General features: G+C 45.8%; 1 protein-coding gene across 1 annotated transcript in view; it reads right to left on the bottom strand.

The window, feature by feature from the left end:
- The window catches only part of LOC137302142 (CD209 antigen-like protein C), a 48,406-nt gene that overhangs the window by 4,039 nt on the left and 19,419 nt on the right, over nt 1-24,948 (bottom strand). The window contains exons 4-7 of the mRNA XM_067971813.1: nt 14,694-14,789; nt 12,490-12,618; nt 11,759-11,910; nt 4,719-4,825 (exon numbers count right to left, since the gene is read on the bottom strand). Of these exons, the coding sequence (XP_067827914.1) occupies nt 4,719-4,825; nt 11,759-11,910; nt 12,490-12,618; nt 14,694-14,789 (484 nt within the window). The remainder of the gene's footprint in view (nt 1-4,718; nt 4,826-11,758; nt 11,911-12,489; nt 12,619-14,693; nt 14,790-24,948) is intronic.

Raw genomic sequence — 24,948 nt, 5'->3', positions numbered from 1 at the left:
CTTTTCTCTTTAGATTTATAAATTTACCCTTTCCTGAAACCATCCCGCCCCCCTGCAACTTTTTAGTTTAAAGCCCTATCTACCGCCCTAGTTATTCGATTCGCCAGGACACTGGTCCCAGCCCGGTTTCAGCGGAGTCCATTCCAATGGAACAGCTCCCTCTGTTCCCAGTACTGGTGCCAGTGCCCCATGAATTGAAACCCCTGTCTCCCACATCACTCTTTGAGCCACGCATTTAACTCTCTGAATTGTTCGACCTACTGCCAATTTGCGTGTGGCTCAGGTAGTAATCCAGAGATTATTACCTTTGAGCTTCTGCTTATTAATTTGGACCCGAGCTCCTCAAACTCCCTCAGCAGAACCTCATTCCCAGTCCTACCTATGTTGTTGGTTCCTACGTGGACCACAACAGCTGGATCCTCCCCTCATGCTCCAAGTTCTTCTCCAGACACGAGGAGATATCCTTAACCCTGGCACCGGGTGGACAGCTCAGCCTTCGGGCTCCCGGTTGCGGCTGCAGAGAACAGTCGCCATCCCCCTGACTATACTAATCCCCACCACTACCACATTCCTTTTTACTCCCCCCGCTTGAATGGCCTCCTGTACCACGGTGCCGTGGTCAGTTTGCCCATCCTCCCCACAGTCTTTCTTCTCATTCACACAGGTAGCAAGTATCTCGCACCTCTTGGACAAGGTCAAGGGCTGAGGCTCCTCCCTCACTGCACCCTGGGTCCCCATACCTGCCTGACTCACAGTCACATCCTCCTATCCCTGACCACTGACCAAATCTAAACTACGATCTAAACTAAGGGGTGTGACTGCCTCCTGGATCAAAGTGTCCAGATAACTCTCCCCCTCCCTGATGCATCGCAATGTTTGCAGCTCAGACTCCAGCTCATCAACTCTGAGCCGAAGTTCCTCGAGTTGTGAACACTTACTGCAGATGTGGTTGCTCAGGATCTTGCTGGTCTCCACCAACTCCCACATACTGCAGTGACGACAAACCACCACCTGTCCTGCCATCTCTCTCTAACCTTGATTTATATCGTTAATTAGATAAAGTCTTTATTCACTCGATATTTTTAGTTCTATTAAAAGTTAGTTTATCTAGTTTAAGTTATGAATTTAATAAAATAACAGCGAGTTATAGTTTCCCAGCTCTTGGTTTGAACGACTGCCCGAGATCAGAGAGCAAAAAAAGCGGCAACACTCACCAACCTCTAAGGCAAACATAGGTCCCTTAGAGGATGAGACCGGGAAATTAATGGTGGGAAACATGGAGATGGCAAAAATGCTGAACAAATATTTTGTTTCAGTCTTTACAGTAGAGGACACTAAGAATATCCCAACACTGGACAAACAGGGGACTCTCGGGGGGGAGGAGCTAAATACGATTAAAATCACTCAGGAGATGGTACTCAGTAAAATAATGGGACTCAAGGCGGATAAATCCCCTGGACCTGATGGCTTCCATCCTAGGGTCTTGAGGGAAGTGGCAGTAGGGATTGTGGATGCTTTGGTGATAGTTTTCCAAAATTCCCTGGACTCAGGAGAGGTCCCGGCAGATTGGAAAACTGCTAATGTAACACCGTTATTTAAAAAGGGTAGTAGGCAGAAGGCTGGAAATTATAGGCCAGTTAGCTTAACATCTGTGGTGGGTAAAATTTTGGAGTCTATTATTAAGGAGACAGTAACGGAACATTTAGATAAGCATAATTTAATAGGACAAAGTCAGCATGGCTTTATGAAGGGGAAGTCATGTCTGACAAATTTGCTTGAGTTCTTCGAGGATATAACGTATAGGGTGGATAAAGGGGAACCAGTGGACATAGTGTATTTAGACTTCCAGAAGGCATTCGACAAGGTGCCACATAAAAGATTATTACTTAAGATAAAAAATCACGGGATTGGGGGTAATATTCTGGCATGGGTGGAGGATTGGTTATCGAACAGGAAGCAGAGAGTTGGGATAAATGGTTCATTTTCGGACTGGCAACCAGTAACCAGTGGTGTTCCACAGGGGTCGGTGCTGGGTCCCCAACTCTTTACAATCTATATTAACGATTTGGAGGAGGGGACCGAGTGCAACATATCAAAATTTGCAGATGATACAAAGATGGGAGGGAAAGTAGAGAGTGAGGAGGACATAAAAAACCTGCAAGGGGATATAGACAGGTTGGGTGAGTGGGCGGAGATTTGGCAGATGCAATATAATATTGGAAAATGTGAGGTTATGCACTTTGGCAGGAAAAATCAGAGAGCAAGTTATTTTCTTAATGGCGAGAGACTGGAAAGTACTGAAGTACAAAGGGATCTGGGGGTCCTAGTGCAAGAAAATCAAAAAGTTGGTATGCAGGTGCAGCAGGTGATCAAGAAAGCCAACGGAATGTTGGCTTTTATTGCTAGGGGGATAGAATATAAAAACAAGGAGGTATTGCTGCAGTTATATAAGGTATTGGTGAGACCGCACCTGGAATACTGCATACAGTTTTGGTCTCCATACTTAAGAAAAGACATACTTGCTCTCGAGGCAGTACAAAGAAGGTTCACTCGGTTAATCCCGGGGATGAGGGGGCGGACATATGAGGAGAGGTTGAGTAGATTGGGACTCTACTCATTGGAGTTCAGAAGAATGAGAGGCGATCTTATTGAAACATATAAGATTGTGAAGGGTCTTGATCGGGTGGATGCAGTAAGGATGTTCCCAAAGATGGGTGAAACTAGAACTAGGGGGCATAATCTTAGAATAAGGGGCTGCTCTTTCAAAACTGAGATGAGGAGAAACTTCTTCACTCAGAGGGTGGTAGGTCTGTGGAATTTGCTGCCCCAGGAAGCTGTGGAAGCTACATCATTAGATAAATTTAAAACAGAAATAGACAGTTTCCTAGAAGTAAAGGGAATTAGGGGTTATGGGGAGCGGGCAGGAAATTGGACATGAAGCTGAGTTCGGATCGGTCAATGCCCTGTGGGTGGCGGAGAGGGCCCAGGGGCTATGTGGCCGGGTCCTGCTCCGACTTCTTGTGTTCTTTAGATTTGTGGTTGGGATCAGATCAGCCATGATCTTATTGAATGGCGGAGCAGGCTCGAGGGGCCGATTGGCCTACTCCTGCTCCAATTTCTTATGTTCTTATGTTCAACCAACCACCTGCCCGCTGTCCCATGGCCTCACTCCTCCATTAGTTTTTGGTTTTGATTTCAGCCTTTAATAGGGAGCGTCTCCTGGGCCTCCCGCTCAGGTCCCCTCTCCCACGCTACTCAACTTATAAGTTACAGTGGTTATAGAATATGGTAGTGCGCGGGCCGCGGGGGTACGGTAGAGCGCGGGCCGCGGGGGTACGGTAGAGCGCGGGCCGTGGGGGTACGGTAGAGCGCGGGCCGTGGGGGCACAGTAGAGCGCGGGCCGCGGGGGTACGGTCGAGCGCGGGCCGCGGGGGTACGGTCGAGCGCGGGCCGCGGGGGTACGGTAGAGCGCGGGCCGCGGGGGTACGGTGGAGCGCGGGCCGCGGGGGCGCGGTAGAGCGCGGGCCGCGGGGGTACGGTGGAGCGCGGGCCGCGGGGGCGCGGTAGAGCGCGGGCCGCGGGGGTACGGTAGAGCGCGGGCCGTGGGGGCACGGTAGAGCGCGGGCCGCGCGGGTACGGTGGAGCGCGGGCCGCGGGGGCGCGGTAGAGCGCGGGCCGCGGGGGTACGGTGGAGCGCGGGCCGCGGGGGAGCGGCAGAGCGCGGGCCGCGGGGGCGCGGTGGAGCGCGGGCCGCGGGGGTACGGTAGAGCGCGGGCCGTGGGGGCACGGTAGTGCGCGGGCCGCGGGGGTACGGTAGTGCGCGGGCCGCGGGGGCGTGGTGGAGCGCGGGCCGCGGGGGTACGGTGGAGCGCGGGCCGCGGGGGTACGGTAGAGCGCGGGCCGCGGGGGTACGGTGGAGCGCGGGCCGCGGGGGTACGGTGGAGCGCGGGCCGCGGGGGTACGGTGGAGCGCGGGCCGCGGGGGTACGGTAGAGCGCGGGCCGCGGGGGCGTGGTGGAGCGCGGGCCGTGGGGGTACGGTAGTGCGCGGGCCGCGGTAGAGCAGGTGTTACAGGTAAAATAGTGCACGGGTTATAGTGTTCGGTAGTGAAGAGTTAAATATCCTTTTATCATTTCCTACTGCAGTTGATAATTCAGTCGGGAACTACACGCCGTGCGGTTCATTTTCATTCTTCCCGCCCGACGGTAAACGGGTGACAGGAGATCGGCCGCCCGGCTGACATTCCGCTCGATAGTCGTTCCCATCGAAGTGAGTGGAGATTAAAATCGTACAGAATGTAAAACCACCGGCCGATTCGCTCCCGCCCGTTTTATCCCGACGGTAAAAGTGAACATTCAGCCCAGAATGGTTTCTCAGGCCCCACCCCTGGCCCAGGGGCTAATTTTAACATTTTCACAAAGACAATTGGAAAGGAAAATGGTGGGAGGTGTAGAACGGGCGGCCGATCCGATATCGCCCGTTTTACACTATCGCCTGAAGTTAAAATGAAGCCCAGACTGTTCCTTGTACAGTCAGACTGTGCAGACTAATCACACAGTGAACATTGGAACCGACAAACACACGGGATTTTATTCCGGGAATCTGATTGGATTTGAGGTCGAGCTCCGAAGATCACTGAGCCGAGGTCACTGCACCACCCAGTTTCCCGGGAATATTGTTCTGCGTCCCCTCCATTCACTCACACCTCTCAGTACTCACTCAGGTTCAGAGAGCGGGCCTGCACCATCCACCCATTGCCAGGTGCCTTCCTTTTCCTCGTCCGTCAATCCAATCCAATGTGCATAATATCCGCCCTTAACAAAATCCTTCAGGGAATGTGAAAATATTACACAGCTTGTAAGATTATTATTAATTGAAAAACTAGGAGCAGGGTCAGTGCTTATTGTGTAACACTGCTCAATGGTTATAGACAATAAGGAAGGAGACAAGGCAATTAAATAACAGTGAGTATGTGACGTTCAACTTTTTAAAAAATATGTTGATTGTAGGAGGAAGAGAAAAAAGAAAGAAAGGAAAGTAACCCCGCTGTTCAAGAAAGGAGGGAGAGAGAAAACAGGGAACTACAGGCCAGTTAGACTGACATCAGTCATCGGGAAAATGCTGGAATCCATTATTAAGGAAGTGGTAACAGGGCACTGAGAAAATCATTAGATGATTAGGCAGAGTCAACATGGTTTTATGAAAGGGAAATCATGTTTGAGAAATCTATTAGAGTTTTTTGAGGATGTAACTGGCAGGGTCGATAAAGGGGAACCAGTGCATGTAGTATATTTGGATTTTCAAAAGACATTTGATAAGGTGCCACATAAAAGGTTCTCACGCAAGGTCAGGGCTCATGGGGTTGGGGGTAATATATTAGCAAGGATAAAGGATTGGTTAATGGACAGAAAACAGAGAGTAGGGATAAACGGGTCATTTTCAGATTGGCAGGCTGTAATTAATGAGGTGCCACAAGGATCAGTTTTGGGCCTCAGCTATTTACAAACTATATTAATGACTTAAATGAAGGGATCGAGCGTAATGTATCCAGGTTTGCTGACGATACAAAGCTGGTGGGAAAGTAAGCGGTGAGGAGGAAAGGGATATAGACAGGTTAAATGAGCGGGCAAGAAGGTGGCAGATGGAGTATAACGTGGGGAAATGTGAGGTTATTCACTTTGGTCGGAAGAATAGAACAACAGAATATTTTTTAAATGGTGAGATACTATTAAATGTTGGTGTTCAGAGAGACTTGGGTGTCCTCGTACAAGAAACACCAAGTTAACATGCAGGTACAACAAGCAATTAGGAAGGCAAATGGCATGTTGGCCTTTATTGCAAGGGAGCTGGAGTACAAGAGTAAGGAAGTCTTACTGCAATTGTGTAGGGCTTTGGTGGGACCACACCTGGAGTACTGTGTACAGTTTTGGTCTCCTTATCTAAGGAAGGATATACTTGCCTTAAAGGCAGCGCAACGAAGGTTCACTAGATTGATTCCTGGGATGAGAGGGATGTTCTATGAGGAGAGATTGAGTAGAATGGGCCTATATTCTCTGGAGTTTAGAAGAATGAGAGGTGATCTCAGTGAAACATATAAGATTCTGAGGGGGTTTGACAGGGTAGATGCTGAGGGGTTGTTTCCCCTGGCTGGAGATTCTAGAACTAGGGGGCATGGTCTCAGGATAAGTGGTCGGCCATTTAAGACTGAGATGAGGAGGAATTTCTTCACTCAGAGTTGTGAATCTTTGAAATTCTCTGCCACAGAGGGCTGTGGATGCTGTGTCATTGAGTATATTCAAGGCTGAGAGAGATAGATTTTTGCAATTTGGCGGAATCAAGGGATATGGGGATCGGGCAGGAAAGAGGAGTTGAGGTCAATGATCAGCCATGATCTGATTGAATGACGGAGCAGGCTCGAGGGGCCGTATGGCCTACTCCTGCTCCTTATTGTTATGTTCTTATGTTCCTAAATAAAGAAAGACCTTGCCTTTATACAACGCCTTTCACGACCTCAGGACGCACCAAAACATTTCACAGCCAATTAAGTACATTTAAAGATTAGTGACTTTTGAAATGAGGGGAAACGCAGCAGCTAGTTTGAGCACAGCAGGACACCACAGTAATTAGATAATGACCAGATCAACTGGTTTAGTGATGTTGGTTGAGAATAAGTAATAGCCAGGATGCCGGAAGATCTCCCCTGCTCTTCTTCGAATAGTGCCATGGGATCTTTTACACCCACCTGAGAGGGCAGATAGAGCCTTGGTTTCATAGCATCATAGAATCATAGAATGATACAGCACAGAAGAAGGCCATTTGGTCCATTGTGCCTTTGAAAGAGCTATCCAATTCGTCCCATTCCCCTGCCCTTTCCCCATCGCTCTGCAAATTTTTCCCCTTCAAGTATTTATCCAACTCTCTTTTGAAAGTTATTATTGAGTCTGCTTCCACCACCCTTTCAGGCAGTGCATTCCAGATCATAACAACTCGCTGTTTAAAACAATTTCTCCTCATCTCCCCTGTGGCTCTTTTGCCAATTACTTTAAATCTCGTTACCAACACTTCTGCCACTGGAAACAGTTTCTCCTTGTTTACTGTATTAAAACCCTGCATGATTTTGAACACTTCTAATAAATCTCCCCTTAACCTTCTCTGCTCTGAGGAGAACAATCCCAGTCTCAAAAAGGATTGAGGAATCAGAGAGGACTTAAAGCTATAATGGGAGTTGTCTACAGGCATCCTGACAGCGGCAATGAAGTGGTAGAATGTATTCATTCAGAGATTAGAGAGGCATGTCGCAAAAGCAGAGTTGTTTTAATGGGAGACTTTAATTTTCATATTGATTGGGAAGAGCAGAGTAGCTCAAGTCAGAAAGGTCGTGAATTTTTAGAGTGCATTCAAGAGAGTTTTCTGGAACAATGTGTTCTAGAGGGCAGGACTTACTAGATTTAGTATGTTAATAATCTAACAGTAATGGAAAATTTATCTGACGGGGGATCATAATATGATCGAATTCAATGTTACGTTTGAGAAGGAGAAATGTAACACAATTACTAAGATTCTAGATTTTGCTAACTTCAAAGGGATGAGACGGAGACTGACGGCAGAAAACTTGTCGACAGTGTTATCAGGTAAAACTACCGATGAACAGTGGGAGTTGTTCAAAAAATAATTCAGCTTAATACACAAGTAGAGTATACTCATAAGGGGCAAGAGCTCTACTTCCCAAATAAAACAGCCATGGTGGACAAAAGAGGTGAGAGATAAGATAATTCTAAAGCGTACAAAAGTGTAAACAATTGTGTAGTTCCAGGGGACTGGGAGAAATATAAAGAACAGCAAAGGAAGACAAAAAAGATAGTAAGAGCCGCAAAAATGGAATATGAAAAGAAACTTTAAGGGTAACAAGATTAACACAAAAAGATTTTACAACTATATTACAAGAAAAAGGGTAGTCAAGGGTAATGTGAGTCCTTTAAAAACAGATGTGGGTAATATTGCAAATGAAAATAAGGAAATGGCAGACTTGTCAAATGGTTACTTTGTGTCAGTCTTCACAGTAGAGGAAGAGGATAATATACCTGACATTCCAGGGAAACTAATAATAAGTCAAGGACTGGAACTCACTAAAGTTAACATAAGCAAGAAAACAGTATTGGAAAATATAATGGCACTAAAGGCTGACAAATCCCCAAGTTCTGATGGTTTCCACCCCAGGGTTTTAAAGGAAGCAGGTGAGGAAATTGCAGATGCTTTAGCCGTGATCTTCCAAAACTCTCTCAATTCAGGAATTGTCCCTTTAGATTGAAAAATTGCAAATGTAGCTCCATTATTTAAGAAAGGTGAGAGAGAGAGAAATCAGGAAATAATAGACCTGTTAGTCTAACATCTGTTGTGGGGAAGTTATTGGAATATATAATTAACTAATGACAGATTGACTGAACACTTAGAGAAATTGAGCTGATTAGGGAGAGCCAACATGAATTTATAAAGGGTAGCTCATGTGTAATAAAGGTAACTGAATTTTTTGAGGAAGTAACTGAAGTAGTAGACAGGGGAATGTTTATGGATGTGGGTTATATGGACTTCCAGAAGGCATTTGATAAGGTTCCACATAAGAGACTGTTAGCTAAAATTAAAATTCATGGAATTGAAGGCAAATAATTGACCTGGTTAGGGGATTGGTTAGGCAGTAGAAGACAGTGTAGGGATAATGGGTATGTACTCGAATTGGAAGAAAGTGACTCGTGGTGTCCCACAAGGATCTGTGCTGGGGCCTCAAATATTCACTATTTTATTAATGACTTGGATAACACAATAGAGAGCCATACATCCAAGTTTGCCGATGACACAAAGATTGGTGGCATAGTTATTAGTGTAGAGGGGAGCTTAAAATTACAAAGACATTGATTGATTAAGTGAGTGGGCAAAACTGTGGCAGATGGATTTCAACGCAGGAAAATGTGAGGTCATCCATTTTGGACCAAGAAAGGATTGATCCGAGTACTTTTTAAAATGGTGAAAATCTAGGAACAGTGGAGGTTCAAAGAGATTCAGGTGTCCATGTGCACAGATCACTAAAATGTAGCAGTCAGGTAAAAAAAAAATCATAAATGATAATGGAATGTCAGCCTTTATAACTGGATGGTTAGAATATAAAAGGGAGGAAGTTTTGCTACAGCTATAAAAGCCCTGGTTAGACCACATCTGGAGCACTGTGCACAGTTCTGGGCACCACATCTAAGAAAGAATATATTGGCCTTGGAAGGGGTGCAGCGTAGATTCACCAGAATGTTACCAGGGCTCCAAGGATTACATTATGAGGAGAGATTACAGACACGAGGCTTGTATTCCCTGGAATATAGAAGGTTAAAGGGTGATGTGATTGAGGTTTTTAGGATTTGACAGGATAGGGTAGATAGAGAGAAACTTTTTCCGCTGGTGGGAGAGTCCAGGACAAGGGGACAGAACCTTAAAACCAGAGCACGGCCATTCAGGAGAGAAGTTCGAAACACTTCTTCACAGAAAGGGTGGAGAAGTGTGGAACTCTCTCCCACAAAAAGCAGTAGATGCTCGCTCAATGAATAATTTTAAATCTGAGATCGATAGAATTTTCCTGGCCAAGGGTACACCACTGTATACTTCCCGCCAGTCTGAAAAACAACCGTTATCCACGACTCTCTGCCTTCTGTCCCCAAGCCAATTTTGTATCTGCGCAGCCACTGCCCCTTTAATCCCACGGACTTCAATTTTGTTAACAAGTCTATCATGTGGTACTTAACAAACAGCATTTGAAAGTCCATTTACACAATATCAATCGTACTACCCTCATCAACCCTCTCCGTTACTTCATCAAAGAACTCAATCAAGTGAGTCAAACACGATTTATCTTTACCAAATCCACGCTGGCTGTCATTTATTAACCCATATTTTTCCAAGTGACTATTAATTTTTTCTTGGATTATTGTCTTTAAAGGTTTACCCACCACTGTCGTTAGGCTGACTGGCTGCAGTTACCAGGATTATCCCTCGCCCCTCTTTTGAACAGACGTGTAACATTTGCAATCCTCCAGTCCTCTGACACCACTCTTATATCTAAGGAGGATTGGAAGATTGTGGCCAAAGCCTCAGCTTCTCTACCCTTACTTCTCTCAGCAATCTAGGATGCATCCCATCCGGACCGGGTGACTTTCCTACTTTCAGCGCTGTCAACCTTTTTAGCACCTCCTCTTTATCTATTTTTATCCTATCCGATTTCTCTACTACTTCCTCTTTACCGTGACATTGGCAGCATCTTCTTTAGTGAAGACAGACGCAAAGTATCAACTTTATACCTCAGCCATGCCCTTTGCCTCCACAAGAGGATCTACTTTTTGGTCCCTAATCGGCCCTACCTTTCCTTTGACTGCCCTTTTAGTATCTATATGTTTATAAAAGACTTTTGAGTTCCTTTTTATGTTTCCCGCTAATCTATTCTCATACACTCTCTTTGCCCCTCTTATGGCCATTTTCAGTTCTCCTCTGGTTTAATGTCTCATCCGAAAGCCGTTACCTCTGACAGTGCAACACTCCCTCAGTACTGTACTGGAGTATCAGACTGGATTCCGTGCTCACATCTCTGGAGTGGGACTTAAACCCATGACCTTTCGACTCCAAGGTGATTGTGCTAACTCTGAGCTAAGGCTGGCACCTAAAATATGGAGAGAGCTGAGAAGTCCACAGTTTTAGATCTTGGGGTTAATGAGCGTGACCACAAGGAGGTGATGACCCTGGATTTAAATGCAGAGCAGATTCATAGAGCAGGGGTGGGGATGAATGTAGGAGGCATCGAGGTAAGAGGAAGAAGAGATGAATAACTGTAAATATATTGTAACAATAGAAGACAAAAGAATAGTTACAACGCAGAGAGAGGCAGAGATAGAAAAGGAGGTAGAAATAGAGACAGTGGCAGATAGAGTGCACATCGGAATGGTCTTCTCTTTAGAAGAGAATGGGCTCCTGCTAGCATCCTCTCATTGGTTTGTTAGAAACTGACCTGTGTGTGTCTGACCTGTGTGTGTCTGACCTGTGTGTGTCTGACCTGTGTGTCTGAATGAGAGTGTGGCGACCGTGTGTTACACTGGAACTCTTAACTTGGTTTTGTACAGTCCGACAGCAAAGGTCTTTGACCTGAAACGATCCCTGTCTCTTTATCCACAGATGTTGCCTGACTTGCTCAGTATTTCCAGCATTCCAGCATTGTCTGTTTCCTACAGGAAATCTGATAGCTAATCTGTTGGGAGTATGGAAATATGGGGTATAAATTCATCTTGCACTGTGGCATAAACCGAGTGATAGTAAATCGGCCGCCCATTTCACCCCCCCACCCGTTCCATCCACCGCCATTGAAGTCAATGAAAATGAAAATCAGGTGGAGTATAAAATGGGCGGCCGATTCTCTCTCGCCCGTTTTGCGCCACTGCTGCGCCGAATTTATACCTCACCATGCCGGGGGAGTCTACGGGGTGATATCTGACCTGCCGCCAGTCCCACAGAATTGGCATTGCAGATCGAGCGCCCGTTATTGACACCGCCCCATACCCCTCAGGTGGTGGAGACAAAATCTACCCCGGGGGGGGGGGAAATTCCACTTCTTTGCTCCTCTGCACACAGTTCTTCATCCATTTATTTAATGACGAGTGCAGGATCGAAATATCTACCCCATAATCATTGGTCTAATTAAAGTGATATTATATTCTCACGGTACGATGAACTCTCACCTGTTCCTCTTGACTAGCGATCACCACAAGATGGGATTTGTTCCCACTGCAATAATTCGCACTTTCAGTCCAATTTCGTCGTTCAGTTGAAAAAAAGTAACAACTTCCATTAAAAAACTTCCATTCCTTCGGACAAAAGATCACATCACACTCTGTAAGACAACAGATTTTGTTGGCATATTTCACCAGAGATAGAGAAATAATTGTATTATATAGAGGGATGGATAGAGAGAGAAATAGATGGGCAGATAGAAACAGAAACAGAGAGATGAATAAATAGACAAATTGATGGATTGCTAGTTGGATAGATAAAAGGATATGAGAGAGACAGAGAATGGATACATAGAGGGTAAAATTAAACCAGGGCGGGGGGTGCGACTGACGGGAGCGGATCGACCGCCCGTTATACACACGCCCGATTTCCCTTCTATGGACTTCAATAGGGGGCGGGCGGCCAATCCTCTACGGCCTGTTTATCTGCACAAACTGAAGTTTAATTTCACCTCCGAGGGTGGAACTAAACACCTTGGGACATTTTACTACATTAAAGGTGTTTTTTAAATGCAAATTGTTGTAGATAGATATGCAGATAAATAAATAACCAAATGGATGGATGGGTGTGTATGTATGGATAATGGAATGAATCGGTGGGGACATGGATGAGTGGGTGGTTATGGAAATAGGTGGATGGATGAATAGATTCCTGAAATATGAATAATTATTATACATACCCGGAGCACGATTCTGATCACAAAACCTTATCCAAAGTTGTGTATATTTTTCCTGGAGGTGTGTAAAATTGTGGTTCAGTTTCTCCAGGGTCGTAAATGTCATCTCAAGTTCCTTGCGGGTGAAATATCCTTAAAATAAGAGAAACTCTTTACAACGTGAAAAGAATAACACACAATTAATGTGATGATGTGGAGATGCCGGTGATGGACTGGGGTGGACAAATGTAAGGAATCTTACAACACCAGGTTATAGTCCAACAAATTTATTTTAAAATCACAAGCTTTTGGAGATTATCTCCTTCGTCAGATGAATGAATGAAAAGGTTCTCAAATCGCATATCTTATACTATGTTGGGACAGCATCACACCAATCAAAAGGTGTCGTTGTTATTCAAACAGGCCAGTCACGGAGAACAGCACGTCCCAGTACACTAGATATACATTGTGTCGATTACACAGGCAGGCAGAAAGAAACTCAAAATGGCAGAGAGAGAGAGAGAGAGAATTTTTAAAAACATATAATTTTTTTCCCCCTTTTTGCTGGTGGGGTTACGTGTAGCGTGACATGAACCCAAGATCCTGGTTGAGGCCGTCCTCATGGGTGCGGAACTTGGCTATCAACTTCTGCTCGACGATTTTGCGTTGTCGTGTGTCTCGAAGGCCGCCTTGGAGAACGTCAAGGACATTCAGCCACCGATCTTCGGGTAAGCGTTCTCCAAGGCGGCCTTCGAGACACACGACAACGCAAAATCGTCGAGCAGAAGTTGATAGCCAAGTTCCGCACCCATGAGGACGGCCTCAACCGGGATCTTGGGTTCATGTCACGCTACACGTAACCCCACCAGCAAAAAGGGGGAAAAAAATTATATGTTTTTGAAAATTCTCTCTCTCTCTCTCTCTCTCTCTGCCATTTTGAGTTTCTTTCTGCCTGCCTGTGTAATCAACACAATGTATATCTAGTCTACTGGGACGTGCTGTTATCCGTGACTGGCCTGTTTGAATAACAACGACACCTTTTGATTGGTGTGATGCTGTCCCAACATAGTATAAGATATGCGATTTGAGATCCTTTTCATTCATTCATCTGACGAAGGAGATAATCTCCGAAAGCTTGTGATTTTAAAATAAATTTGTTGGACTATAACCTGGTGTTGTAAGATTCCTTACAATTAATGTGAAATAAACAAGTAACCTGGGATAAACTATAAAACACGGCTGGTGATATATTGTTTCACTGCTTCTGAAATCCTTAGAAATTATATAAAACTACAAATACTGACAGGCATCAATGGACTTCAAAAATACGATAGCAAGAGTTGTGAAATATTGTGGGGAAAAACTGTATCTCAAGACTTTACATTGCTTCCAACCTGCTTTTTGGGACACTGTAATGAAAATGATAATCTGCATTTAACCCCTGCTCTACCTGATTAGGAACGATTGTTGAGGAAATTTATTCCATATTAAATCTGAAGTGTATCAGTCCGGGTCGCATTTCACAGTGAAACTGTCTGGATCGAATGTATGCTGCAGCTGAGCGAGGAGTGTTTGATGGGACAGTGTAGAGGGAGCTTTACTCTGTATCTAACCCGTGCTGTATCTGCCCTGGGAGTGTTTGATGGGACAGTTTAGAGGGAGCTTTACTCTGTATCTAACCCATGCTGTACCTGCCCTGGGAGTGTTTGATGGGACAGTTTAGAGGGAGCTTTACTCTGTATCTAACCCATGCTGTACCTGCCCTGGGAGTGTTTGATACGACAGTATAGAGGGAGCTTTACTCTGTATCTAACCCGTGCTGTATCTGCCCCTGGGAGTGTTTGATGGGACAGTACAGAGGGAGCTTTACTCTGTATCTAACCCGTGCTGTACCTGCCCCTGGGAGTGTTGAATGGACAGTGTAGAGAGAGCTTTACTCTGTATCTAACCCGTGCTGTATCTGCCCCTGTGGAGTGTTTGATGGGACAGTATGGAGGGAGCTTTACTCTGTATCTAACCCGTGCTGTATCTGCCCCTGGGAGTGTTTGATGGGACAGTGTAGAGGGAGCTTTACTCTGTATCTAACATGTGTTGTACATTTCCTGGGATTATTTTGATTGGACAGACAGCTCTAATGATCCCTCCTCCCCCGTTGGGTCACCAACGTGAACCAGGACAAGTTCGGAATAAGTGATGAAGAGAAAAATAATAAAATCAATTTTACTAACCAGTTGTTATTTGTGAAACAATTGCTGCAATTAGAACAAAGCAGATGACCAGAAGGACTATCGCCGGCACCTTCCAGGAGGCAGGTTTCTTGGTATCTAAAATGAGAAATGATTTGGCGAATGAAAAAATGGAACAAAAGCACTGGAATGTACACGGCTCTAGGCTGATCATTTAAATGAAAGGAGTTTGGAAAACTTTCAAGAGCAAAAAACTAATTAGCAACAAATTTAATTTGTTGATGACACAAAATCACAAAACATTTATATAAAAAGGAAGAAAGGAGCACAATTTTACACTGAATTTATCATTTTAAGGCCATGGATTTGGTAATCAGGAAATGTTCTGTCCCGTATTGAGAGACAGGGAATTTGATGAAGGACAGTTGTAGTATTTGTGTGTGAGGAGTTTATGTTTTTCAGGAATGCCGGGGATACTGGGCTTGTTCTGTTTGGAAAGTAAAGCTCACGGGTAATTTTAACTTTTAGCGATGGTGTAAAACGGGTGATATCAGATCCACCGCCCATTATACTCCTGCCCATTTTACATCATCGCTGAAATTTAAAATGACCCCCCAGACTTCAAGATATTGAGGGACATTTTCAATTTGCCCCTCGGGGGGTAAATCTGAAATCGGTGGAAATGGAAATCGGGAGGTTTCTATAATTGGTGCCGATTCACAATCCCAGTTTTATGCTCGGGCAGCAAGTTGAAAAGGGGCGATTTTAACCCACCCCACCCGGCGTAGTTCACCTTCTGTCCTCTCTGCTTAACCTCTTTACCTGCCTCAGTCACCTTCTCCCCTTCCCAGTTCACCGTAATGGGCCACAATTCACTGTAGCCAGTGAACAAACGGCGCCCATCGTTCGTTGGACTTGCCTGTGCCCGTTCAGTTTCCATGAGCTTTTGTACAGCAAGTTGCTGTAAGTGAGAGAGCCAAACAGCACTACAGGGCATCTGGGGCCTCTGTGAACAGGGCAAGCAACTGTGTTTCTCCTTAATCAATCAGATTAAAGCATCGTTAATGAACAGTGCAGAGTCTGAACCAGGAAATGTGAGTTAGAATAGTGTATTCAATGTCAAATCAGTTACAGAAAGCGAAATCAAGAGAGGGAAATGAAAGATTGAATTAAGAGAGAGAAAAAAGAGACAGAAAGAAAAATTGAAACAAAAAGTTTTAATTTAACTTTTTAAAAAATAATCTCCAACAATTAAAAGCTGAAGGACTGAGACTCCACACTGGTAAAAGTTAATTTTCAGTGCCAGAGAGATTGTTTGGCAGTAATTAAGATTTATCACACCATTAAAATCGGTACTTAGACTGAAATGGACAAGCCCTAACTTTCTGTGGTGAGTTTAGTTCCTATCACCCACACAAATACAGGAACTTCACGCTGTTCAATGTATTTGAACAGTGAGTCAGACAGCGAGATTCTGTTTCGCGAAGTCAACGGTGGAGCGGCGCATCTCGGACAGCAACTTCCAGATTTTCCCATTTAACCACGCATCTGCCCCTCGCCTGAAGTTGCCGTGCGATTTATGGATGAGTGATGGAAGGTGTCGTCGACAGTGCTATCAAGTGGCACTTACTCACCAATAACCTGCTCACCGATGCTCAGTTTGGGTTCCACCAGGACCACTCGGCTCCAGACCTCATTACAGCCTTGGTCCAAACATGGACAAAAGAGCTGAATTCCAGAGGTGAGGTGAGAGTGACTGCCCTCCCTTGACATCAAGGCAGCATTTGACCGAGTGTGGCACCAAGGAGCCCTAGTAAAATTGATGTCAATGGGAATCGGAGGAAAAATCTCCAGTGGCTGGAGTCGTACCTAGCACAACTTGGTGTTGTAAAATTGTTTACAAAGGAAGATGGCAGTGGTTGTTGGAGGCCAATCATCTCAGCCCCAGGACATTGCTGCAGGAGTTCTTCAGGGCAGTGTCCAAGGCCCAACCATCTTCAGTTGCTTCATCACTGACCTTCCATCCATCATAAGGTCAGAAATGGGGATGTTCGCTGATGATTGCTCAGTGTTCAGTTCCATTCGCAACCCTTCAGATAATGAAGCAGTCCGTGTCCGCATGCAGCAAGACCTGGACAAATCCAGGCTTGGGCTGATCAGTGGCAAGTAACATTCGCGCCAGATAAGTGCCAGACCATCTCCAACAAGAGAGAGTCTAACCACCTCCCCTTGACATTCAACGGCATTACCATCGCTGATTCCCCCACCATCAACATCCTGGGGGTCACCATTGACCAGAAACTTAACTGGACCAGCCACATAAATACTGTGGCTACGAGAGCAGGTCAGAGACTGGGTATTCTGCGGTAAGTGAATCACCTCCTGACTCCCCACAGCCTTTCCACCATCGACAAAGCACAAGTCAGGAGTGTGATGGATGAGTGCAGCTCCAACAACACTCAAGAAGCTCGACGCTATCCAGGACAAAGCAGCCCGCTTGATTGGCACCCCATCCACCACCTTGAACATTCACTCTCTCCACCACCGGCGCACAGTGGCTGCAGTGTGTACCATCCACAGGATGCACTGCAGCAACTCGCCAAGGATTCTTCGACAGCACCTCCCAAACCCACAACCTCGACCACCTAGAAGGACAAGGGCAGCAGGTACATGGGAACAACACCAACTGCATGTTCCCCTCCAAGTCACACACCATCCCGACATGGAAATATATCGCTGTTCCTTCATCATCGCTGGGTCAAAATCCTGGAACTCCCTACCTAACAGCACTGTGGGAGAACCTTCACCACACGGACTGCAGCAGTTCAAGAAGGTGGCTCACCACCACCTTCTCAAGGGCAATTAGGGATGGGCAATAAATGCCGGCCTTGCCAGCGACGCCCAGATCCCATGAATGAACAAAAAAAAATGCATAAATAATGGTGAGCATCATCAGCCTCACCATTATTTGGGCAGTAAATTCTGACCCATTACGTTTCTATTACAATTTCTCAAAAGCCAAGTTCACGCTCTCCCTTGTCTGGTTGATCTTCCTAGCTGTGCACATCACATCCTCACTCATCTGGCTTATCTTCACATCTGTCTACTACACCACCTTATTCATCTAGATCTGCTTCTCACCCACCAAGGAACATTGTCACTTTCCGAGTTCATCTCATATCTAGGTTACTTTGTCTCTTGTAATAGTTGCCCTTCAAGGGATGTCCAGCGCGCCCTCTCCCCTGTCCAGCGCGCCCTCTCCCCTGTCCAGCGCGCCCTCTCCCCTGTCCAGCGCGCCCTCTCCCCTGTCCAGCGTGCCCTCTCCCCTGTCATAAGAACATAAGAAATAGGAGCAGGAGTAGGCCAATCGGCCCCTCGAGCCTGCTCCGCCATTCAATAAGATCATGGCTGATCTGATCTTAACCTCAAATCTAAATTCATGTCCAATTTCCTGCCCGCTCCCCGTAACCCCTAATTCCCTTTACTTCTAGGAAACTGTCTATTTCTGTTTTAAATTTATTCAATGATGTCGCTTCCACAGCTTCCTGGGGCAGCAAATTCCACAGACCTACTACCCTCTGAGTGAAGAAGTTTCTCCTCATCTCAGTTTTGAAAGAGCAGCCCCTTATTCTAAGATTATGCCCCCTAGTTCTAGTTTCACCCATCCTTGGGAACATCCTGACCGCATCCACCCGATCAAGCCCCTTCACAATCTTATATGTTTCAATAAGATCGCCTCTCATTCTTCTGAACTCCAATGAGTAGAGTCCCAATCTACTCAACCTCTCCTCATATGTCCACCCCCTCATCCCCGGGATTAACCGAGTGAACCTTCTTTGTACTGCCTCGAGAGCAAGTATGTCTTTTCTTAAGTATGGAGACCAAAACTGTATGCAGTATTCCAGGTGCGGTCTCACCAATACCTTATATAACTGCAGCAATACCTCCCTGTTTTTATATTCTATCCCCCTAGCAATAAAAGCCAACATTCCGTTGGCCTTCTTGATCACCTGCTGCACCTGCAAACTAACTTTTTGATTTTCTTGCACTAGGACCCCCAGATCCCTTTGTACTGCAGTACTTTCCAGTTTCTCGCCATTAAGATAATAACTTGCTCTCTGATTTTTCCTGCCAAAGTGCAGAACCTCACATTTTCCAATATTGTATTGCATCAAAAGGCGGGATTTCAGAGCGCTGAGAACAGCTGAGAGGAGCCGAGCCGAGCGGAGGGAACGTCCGATAAAAGGCGGGATTTCAGAGCGCTGAGAACAGCTGAGAGGAGCCGAGCTGAGCGGAGGGAGCGTCCGATAAAAGGCGGGATTTCAGAGGGAGCTGCGACCGAGTTCGAAGTGACGTCAGGAATCAGATCGGGACGCGACACAGGGGAGGCACCTGATTGGTGAGTAGGTTCAGGTGAGTATTTCTACTTATCTGCAGTAACTAAAGTAAAAAGAAAGGGAAGGTCTGCAGGTCTTATAGGAAGTAGCGTTTTTTTTAGTGAATCAAGGTCCCTCGTGCAGTTAACATTCTCTAAATTGAGAACAATTTAAAGGAGTAAACTCCTTAAAGGGAGTGGTAAGTAGTTTTTCTTTCCTTTTTTTCTCTTGACATTGTAGTTGTTGTTAAGCTAACTTAAGGGTTAAGTCATGGCAGGAGATCCCACAGCCGTGTCATGTTCCTCTTGTGGGATGTGGGAATTCAGGGATCCTTCCTGTATCCCTGATTCCTTCACCTGCGGGAAGTGTGTCCAGCTGCAGCTATTGTTTGACCGCTTGACGGCTCTGGAGCTGCGGATGGACTCACTTTGGAGCATCCGCGATGCTGAGAAAGTCGTGGATAGCACGTTCAGTGAGTTGGTCACACCGCAGATAAAAATTACTGAGGGAGATAGTGAATGGGTGACCAACAGACAGAGGAAGAGTAGGAAGGCAGTGCAGGGGTCCCCTGCGGTCATCTCCCTCCAAAACAGGTATACCGTTTTGGATACTGTTGGGGGAGATGGCTCACCAGGGGAAGGTGGCAGTGGCCAGGTTCATGGCACCGTGGCTGGCTCTGCTGCACAGGAGGGCAGGAAAAAGAGTGGCAGAGCTATAGTGATAGGGGACTCGATTGTAAGGGGAATAGACAGGCGTTTCTGCGGACGCAACCGAGACTCCAGGATGGTATGTTGCCTCCCTGGTGCAAGGGTCAAGGATGTCTCGGAGCGGCTGCAGGACATTCTGGAGGGGGAGGGTGAACAGCCAGTTGTCGTGGTGCATATAGGCACCAACGATATAGGTAAAAAACAGGATGAGGTCCTACAAGCTGAATTTAGGGAGTTAGGAGTTAAACTAAAGAGTAGGACCTCAAGGGTAGTAATCTCAGGATTGCTACCAGTGCCACGGGCTAGTCAGAGTAGGAATGACAGAATAGCTAGGATGAATACGTGGCTTGAGAGATGGTGCAAGAGGGAGGGATTCAAATTCCTGGGACATTGGAACCGGTTCTAGGGGAGGTGGGACCAGTACAAATTGGACGGTCTGCATCTGGGCAGGACTGGAACCAATGTCCTAGGGGGAGTGTTTGCTAGTACTGTTGGGGAGGGTTTAAACTAATATGGCAGGGGGATGGGAACCGATGCAGGAAGTCAGTGGGAAATAAAGTGGTGACAGAAACAAAAGGCAGTAAGGGAGAGTGTACAGAACATGACCGGACAGATGGTCTGAGAAAGCAGGGCAAAGACCAAGGAAAGTCTAGATTAAACTGCATTTATTTCAATGCAAGAAGTCTGATGGGCAAGGCAGATGAACTCAGGGCATGGATGGGTACATGGGACTGGGATGTTATAGCTATTACTGAAACATGGCTAAGGGAGGGGCAGGACTGGCAGCTCAATGTTCCAGGGTACAGATGCTTTCGGAAAGATAGAGCAGGAGGTAAGAGAGGAGGGGGAGTTGCGTTCTTGATTAGGGAGAACATCACTGCAGTAGTGAGAGGGGATATATCCGAGGGTTCGCCCACTGAGTCTATATGGGTAGAACTGAAAAATAAGAAGGGAGAGATCACTTTGATAGGATTGTACTACAGACCCCCAAATAGTCAACGGGAAATTGAGGAGCAAATATGTAAGGAGATTACAGACAGCTGCAAGAAAAATAGGGTGGTAATAGTAGGGGACTTCAACTTTCCCAACATTGACTGGGACAGCCATAGCATTAGGGGCTTGGATGGAGAGAAATTTGTTGAGTGTATTCAGGAGGAATTTCTCATTCAGTATGTGGATGGCCCGACGAGAGAGGGGGCAAAACTTGACCTCCTCTTGGGAAATAAGGAAGGGCAGGTGACAGAAGTGTTAGTGAGGGATCACTTTGGGACCAGTGATCATAATTCCATTAGTTTTAAGATAGCTATGGAGAATGATAGGTCTGGCCCAAAAGTTAAAATTCTAAATTGGGGAAAGGCCAATTTTGATGGTATTAGACAGGAACTTTCAGAAGTTGATTGGGAGAGTCTGTTGGCAGGCAAAGGGACGTCTGGTAAGTGGGAGGCTTTCAAAAGTGTGTTAACCAGGGTTCAGGGTAAGCACATTCCTTATAAAGTGAAGGGCAAGGCTGGTAGAAGTAGGGAACCTTGGATGACTCGGGAGATTGAGGCCCTAGTCAAAAAGAAGAAGGAGGCATATGACATGCATAGGCAGCTGGGATCAAGTGGATCCCTTGAAGAGTATAGAGATTGCCGGAGTAGAGTTAAGAGAGAAATCAGGAGGGCAAAGAACGGACATGAGATTGCTTTGGCAGATAAGGCAAAGGAGAATCCAAAGAGCTTCTACAAGTACATAAAGGGCAAAAGAGTAACTAGGGAGAGAGTAGGGCCTCTTAAGGATCAACAAGGTCATCTATGTGCGGAACCACAAGAGATGGGTGAGATCCTGAATGAATATTTCACATCGGTATTTACGGTTGAGAAAGGCATGGATGTTAGGGAACTTGGGGAAATAAATAGTGATGTCTTAAGGAGTGTACATATTACAGAGAGGGAGGTGCTGGAAGCCTTAACGCGCATCAAGGTAGATAAATCTCCGGGACCTGATGAAATGTATCCCAGGACGTTATGGGAGGTTAGGGAGGAAATTACGGGTCCCCTAGCAGAGATATTTGAATCATCCACCGCTACAGGTGAGGTGCCTGAAGATTGGAGGGTAGCAAATGTTGTGCCTTTGTTTAAGAAGGGCGGCAGGGAAAAGCCTGGGAACTACAGACCGGTGAGCCTGACATCTGTAGTGGGTAAGTTGTTAGAGGGTATTCTGAGGGACAGGAACTACAGGCATTTGGAGAGGCAGGGACTAATTAGGAACATTCAGCATGGTTTTGTGAGAGGAAAATCATGTCTCACGAATTTGATTGAGTTTTTTGAAGGGGTAACCAAGAAGATAGATGAGGGCTGTGCAGTGGACGTGGTCTACATGGACTTCAGCAAAGCCTTTGACAAGGTACCGCATGGTAGGTTGTTACATAAGGTTAAATCTCACGGGATCCAAGGTGAGGTAGCCAATTGGATACAAAATTGGCTTGACGACAGAAGACAGGTGGTTGTAGAGGGTTGTTTTTCAAACTGGAGGCCTGTGTCCAGCGGTGTGCCTCAGGGATCGGTGCTGGGTCCGCTGTTATTTGTTATTTATATTAATGATTTGGATGAGAATTTAGGAGGCATGGTTCGTAAGTTTGCAGATGACACCAAGATTGGTGGCATTGTGGACAGTGAAGAAGGTTATCTAGGATTGCAACGGGATCTTGATAAATTGGGCCAGTGGGCCGATGAATGGCAGATGGAGTTTAATTTAGATAAATGTGAGGTGATGCATTTTGGTAGATCGAATCGGGCCAGGACCTACTCCGTTAATGGTAGGGCGTTGGGGAGAGTTATAGAACAAAGAGATCTGGGAGTACAGGTTCATAGCTCCTTGAAAGTGGAGTCACAGGTGGATAGGGTGGTGAAGAAGGCATTCGGCATGCTTGGTTTCATTGGTCAGAACAGTCTTGTTGAAGTTGTACAGGGCATTGGTGAGGCAACACTTGGAATACTGTGTACAGTTCTGGTCACCCTATTATAGAAAGGATATTATTAAACTAGAAAGAGTGCAGAAAAGATTTACTAGGATGCTACCGGGACTTGATGGTTTGACTTATAGGGAGAGGTTAGACAGACTGGGACTTTTTTCCCTGGAGAGTAGGAGGTTAAGGGGTGATCTTATAGAAGTCTATAAAATAATGAGGGGCATAGATAAGGTAGATAGTCAAAATCTTTTCCCAAAGCTAGGGGAGTCTATAACGAGGGGGCATAGATTTAAGGTGAGAGGGGAGAGATACAAAAGGGTCCAGGGGGGCAATTTTTTCACTCAAAGGGTGGTGAGTGTCTGGAACGAGCTGCCAGAGGCAGTAGTCGAGGCGGGTACAATTTTGTCTTTTAAAAAGCATTTGGACAGTTACATGGGTAAGATGGGTATCGAGGGATATGGGCCAAGTGCAGGAAATTGGGACTAGCTTAGTGGTATAAACTGGGCGACATGGACATGTTGGGCCGAAGGGCCTGTTTCCATGTTGTAACTTCTATGATCTATGATCTGCCAAATCTCCGCCCACTCACCCAGTCTGTCTATATCCCCTTGTAGGTTTTTTATGTCCTCCTCACTCTCTACTTTCCCTCCCATCTTTGTATCATCTGCAAACTTTGATATGTTACACTCGGTCCCCTCCTCCAAATCATTAATATAGATTGTAAAGAGTTGGGGACCCAGCACCGACCCCTGCGGAACACCACTGGCTACAGGTTGCCAGTCTGAGAATGTACCATTTATCCCAACTCTCTGCTTCCTGTTAGATAACCAATCCTCCACCCATGCCAGAATATTACCCCCAATCCAGTGATTCTTTATCTTGAGCAATAATCTTTTATGTGGCACCTTGTCGAATGCCTTCTGGAAGTCCAAATACACTACGTCCACTGGTTCCCCTTTGTCCAGCGCGCCCTCTCCCCTGTCCAGTGCACATTCTCTCTTGTCTAGTTCACCTTCTGAACATTTATGCCTCACCTTCTCATCTATCCAGTTCACCTCCTCACTTGTCTTGTTCTCCTGCCCATCTGTCGAATTCACCTCATCACCAGTTCAGATTCCAGACTCTCAAATTCACCTTCTCACTTGTGTAGTTCAACATCTCACCTGTATAGGCCTCCTCCTCCCTCGTCTATTTCACCTTCACGTTGTCTATTTCACCGTCTCACTTTACTAATTCAATATCTCACGTGTAGACCAGACTGATTTGTGGGCAGGGTCCTTCTGTGAAACGATTGTTTTTTTTCACGACAATCTGGAAGCTTTCCTGGCTATTTGGGCCTGTTGCACAAATTCCCAGATTGATTGAATTGAATTTAAACATTTTGTCCTGGTGAGATTTCAGTTCCTGATCTCTAGGTTTCTAGCTCAGAACCATAACCACTGGGCTCCCGTTTACCTTCTCAACTGCCCTGTTCACCATCGCACTCGTCTTCTTCACCTTCTCACCTGCTAATTCACCTTATTACTGTCCAGTTTATCTACTCACCTGAACAGTTCACATACTCACCTGTTAATTCACCTTCTCACCTGCTTAGTTTATCATTTCACCAGTCTGTTCAATCTTATCTCTTGTCTTGTTCACTTTCTCACTTGGCTAGTTCACTCTCTCACTTGCCTTGTTCAACTTCTCATTCTCCAGTTGACTTTATAACTGGTTCCTTGGGCTTACAAGTTAACTGGATGACGACACAGATCCAGTCACGCAGCCACTTTCTCCCACCTGCACCTAATCTAGAGATTTCAGGTAAGACTGTGGATTGGGTGGAGCGATTCCCGTATCCAGGATCACTGATCCACGAGTCATGTTGAAGCATCCCAGAAATATTACATAGAATTTACAAAACAGAAACTGGCCATTTTGCCCAACTGGTCTGTGCTGGTGTTTATGCTCCATACGAGCCTCCTCCCACCCTATTTCATCTAACCTTATCAGCACGTCCTTCTATTCCTTTCTCCCTCATGTATTTATCCAGCTTCCGTTTAAATGCATCTATGCTATTCGCCTCAATATCCCATGTGGTGGTAAGTTCCACATTCTAACCACTCTCTGGGTAAAGAAGTTTCTCCAGAATTCTTTGCTGGATTTATTAGAGACTATCTTATATTTATGGCCCCCACAAGTGGAAACATCTTCTCTACGACCACCCTATCAAACCCCTTCATAATTATAAAGACCTCTATTAGATCAAATACGATGCAGAACTG

The sequence above is a fragment of the Heptranchias perlo genome, chromosome 35 (assembly GCF_035084215.1).
Source record: "Heptranchias perlo isolate sHepPer1 chromosome 35, sHepPer1.hap1, whole genome shotgun sequence".
In the NCBI taxonomy this organism is placed as follows: Eukaryota; Metazoa; Chordata; class Chondrichthyes; order Hexanchiformes; family Hexanchidae; genus Heptranchias; species Heptranchias perlo.
Note: the sequence above shows the minus strand (reverse complement) of the source record. Positions and strands in the feature narration are given on the sequence as shown.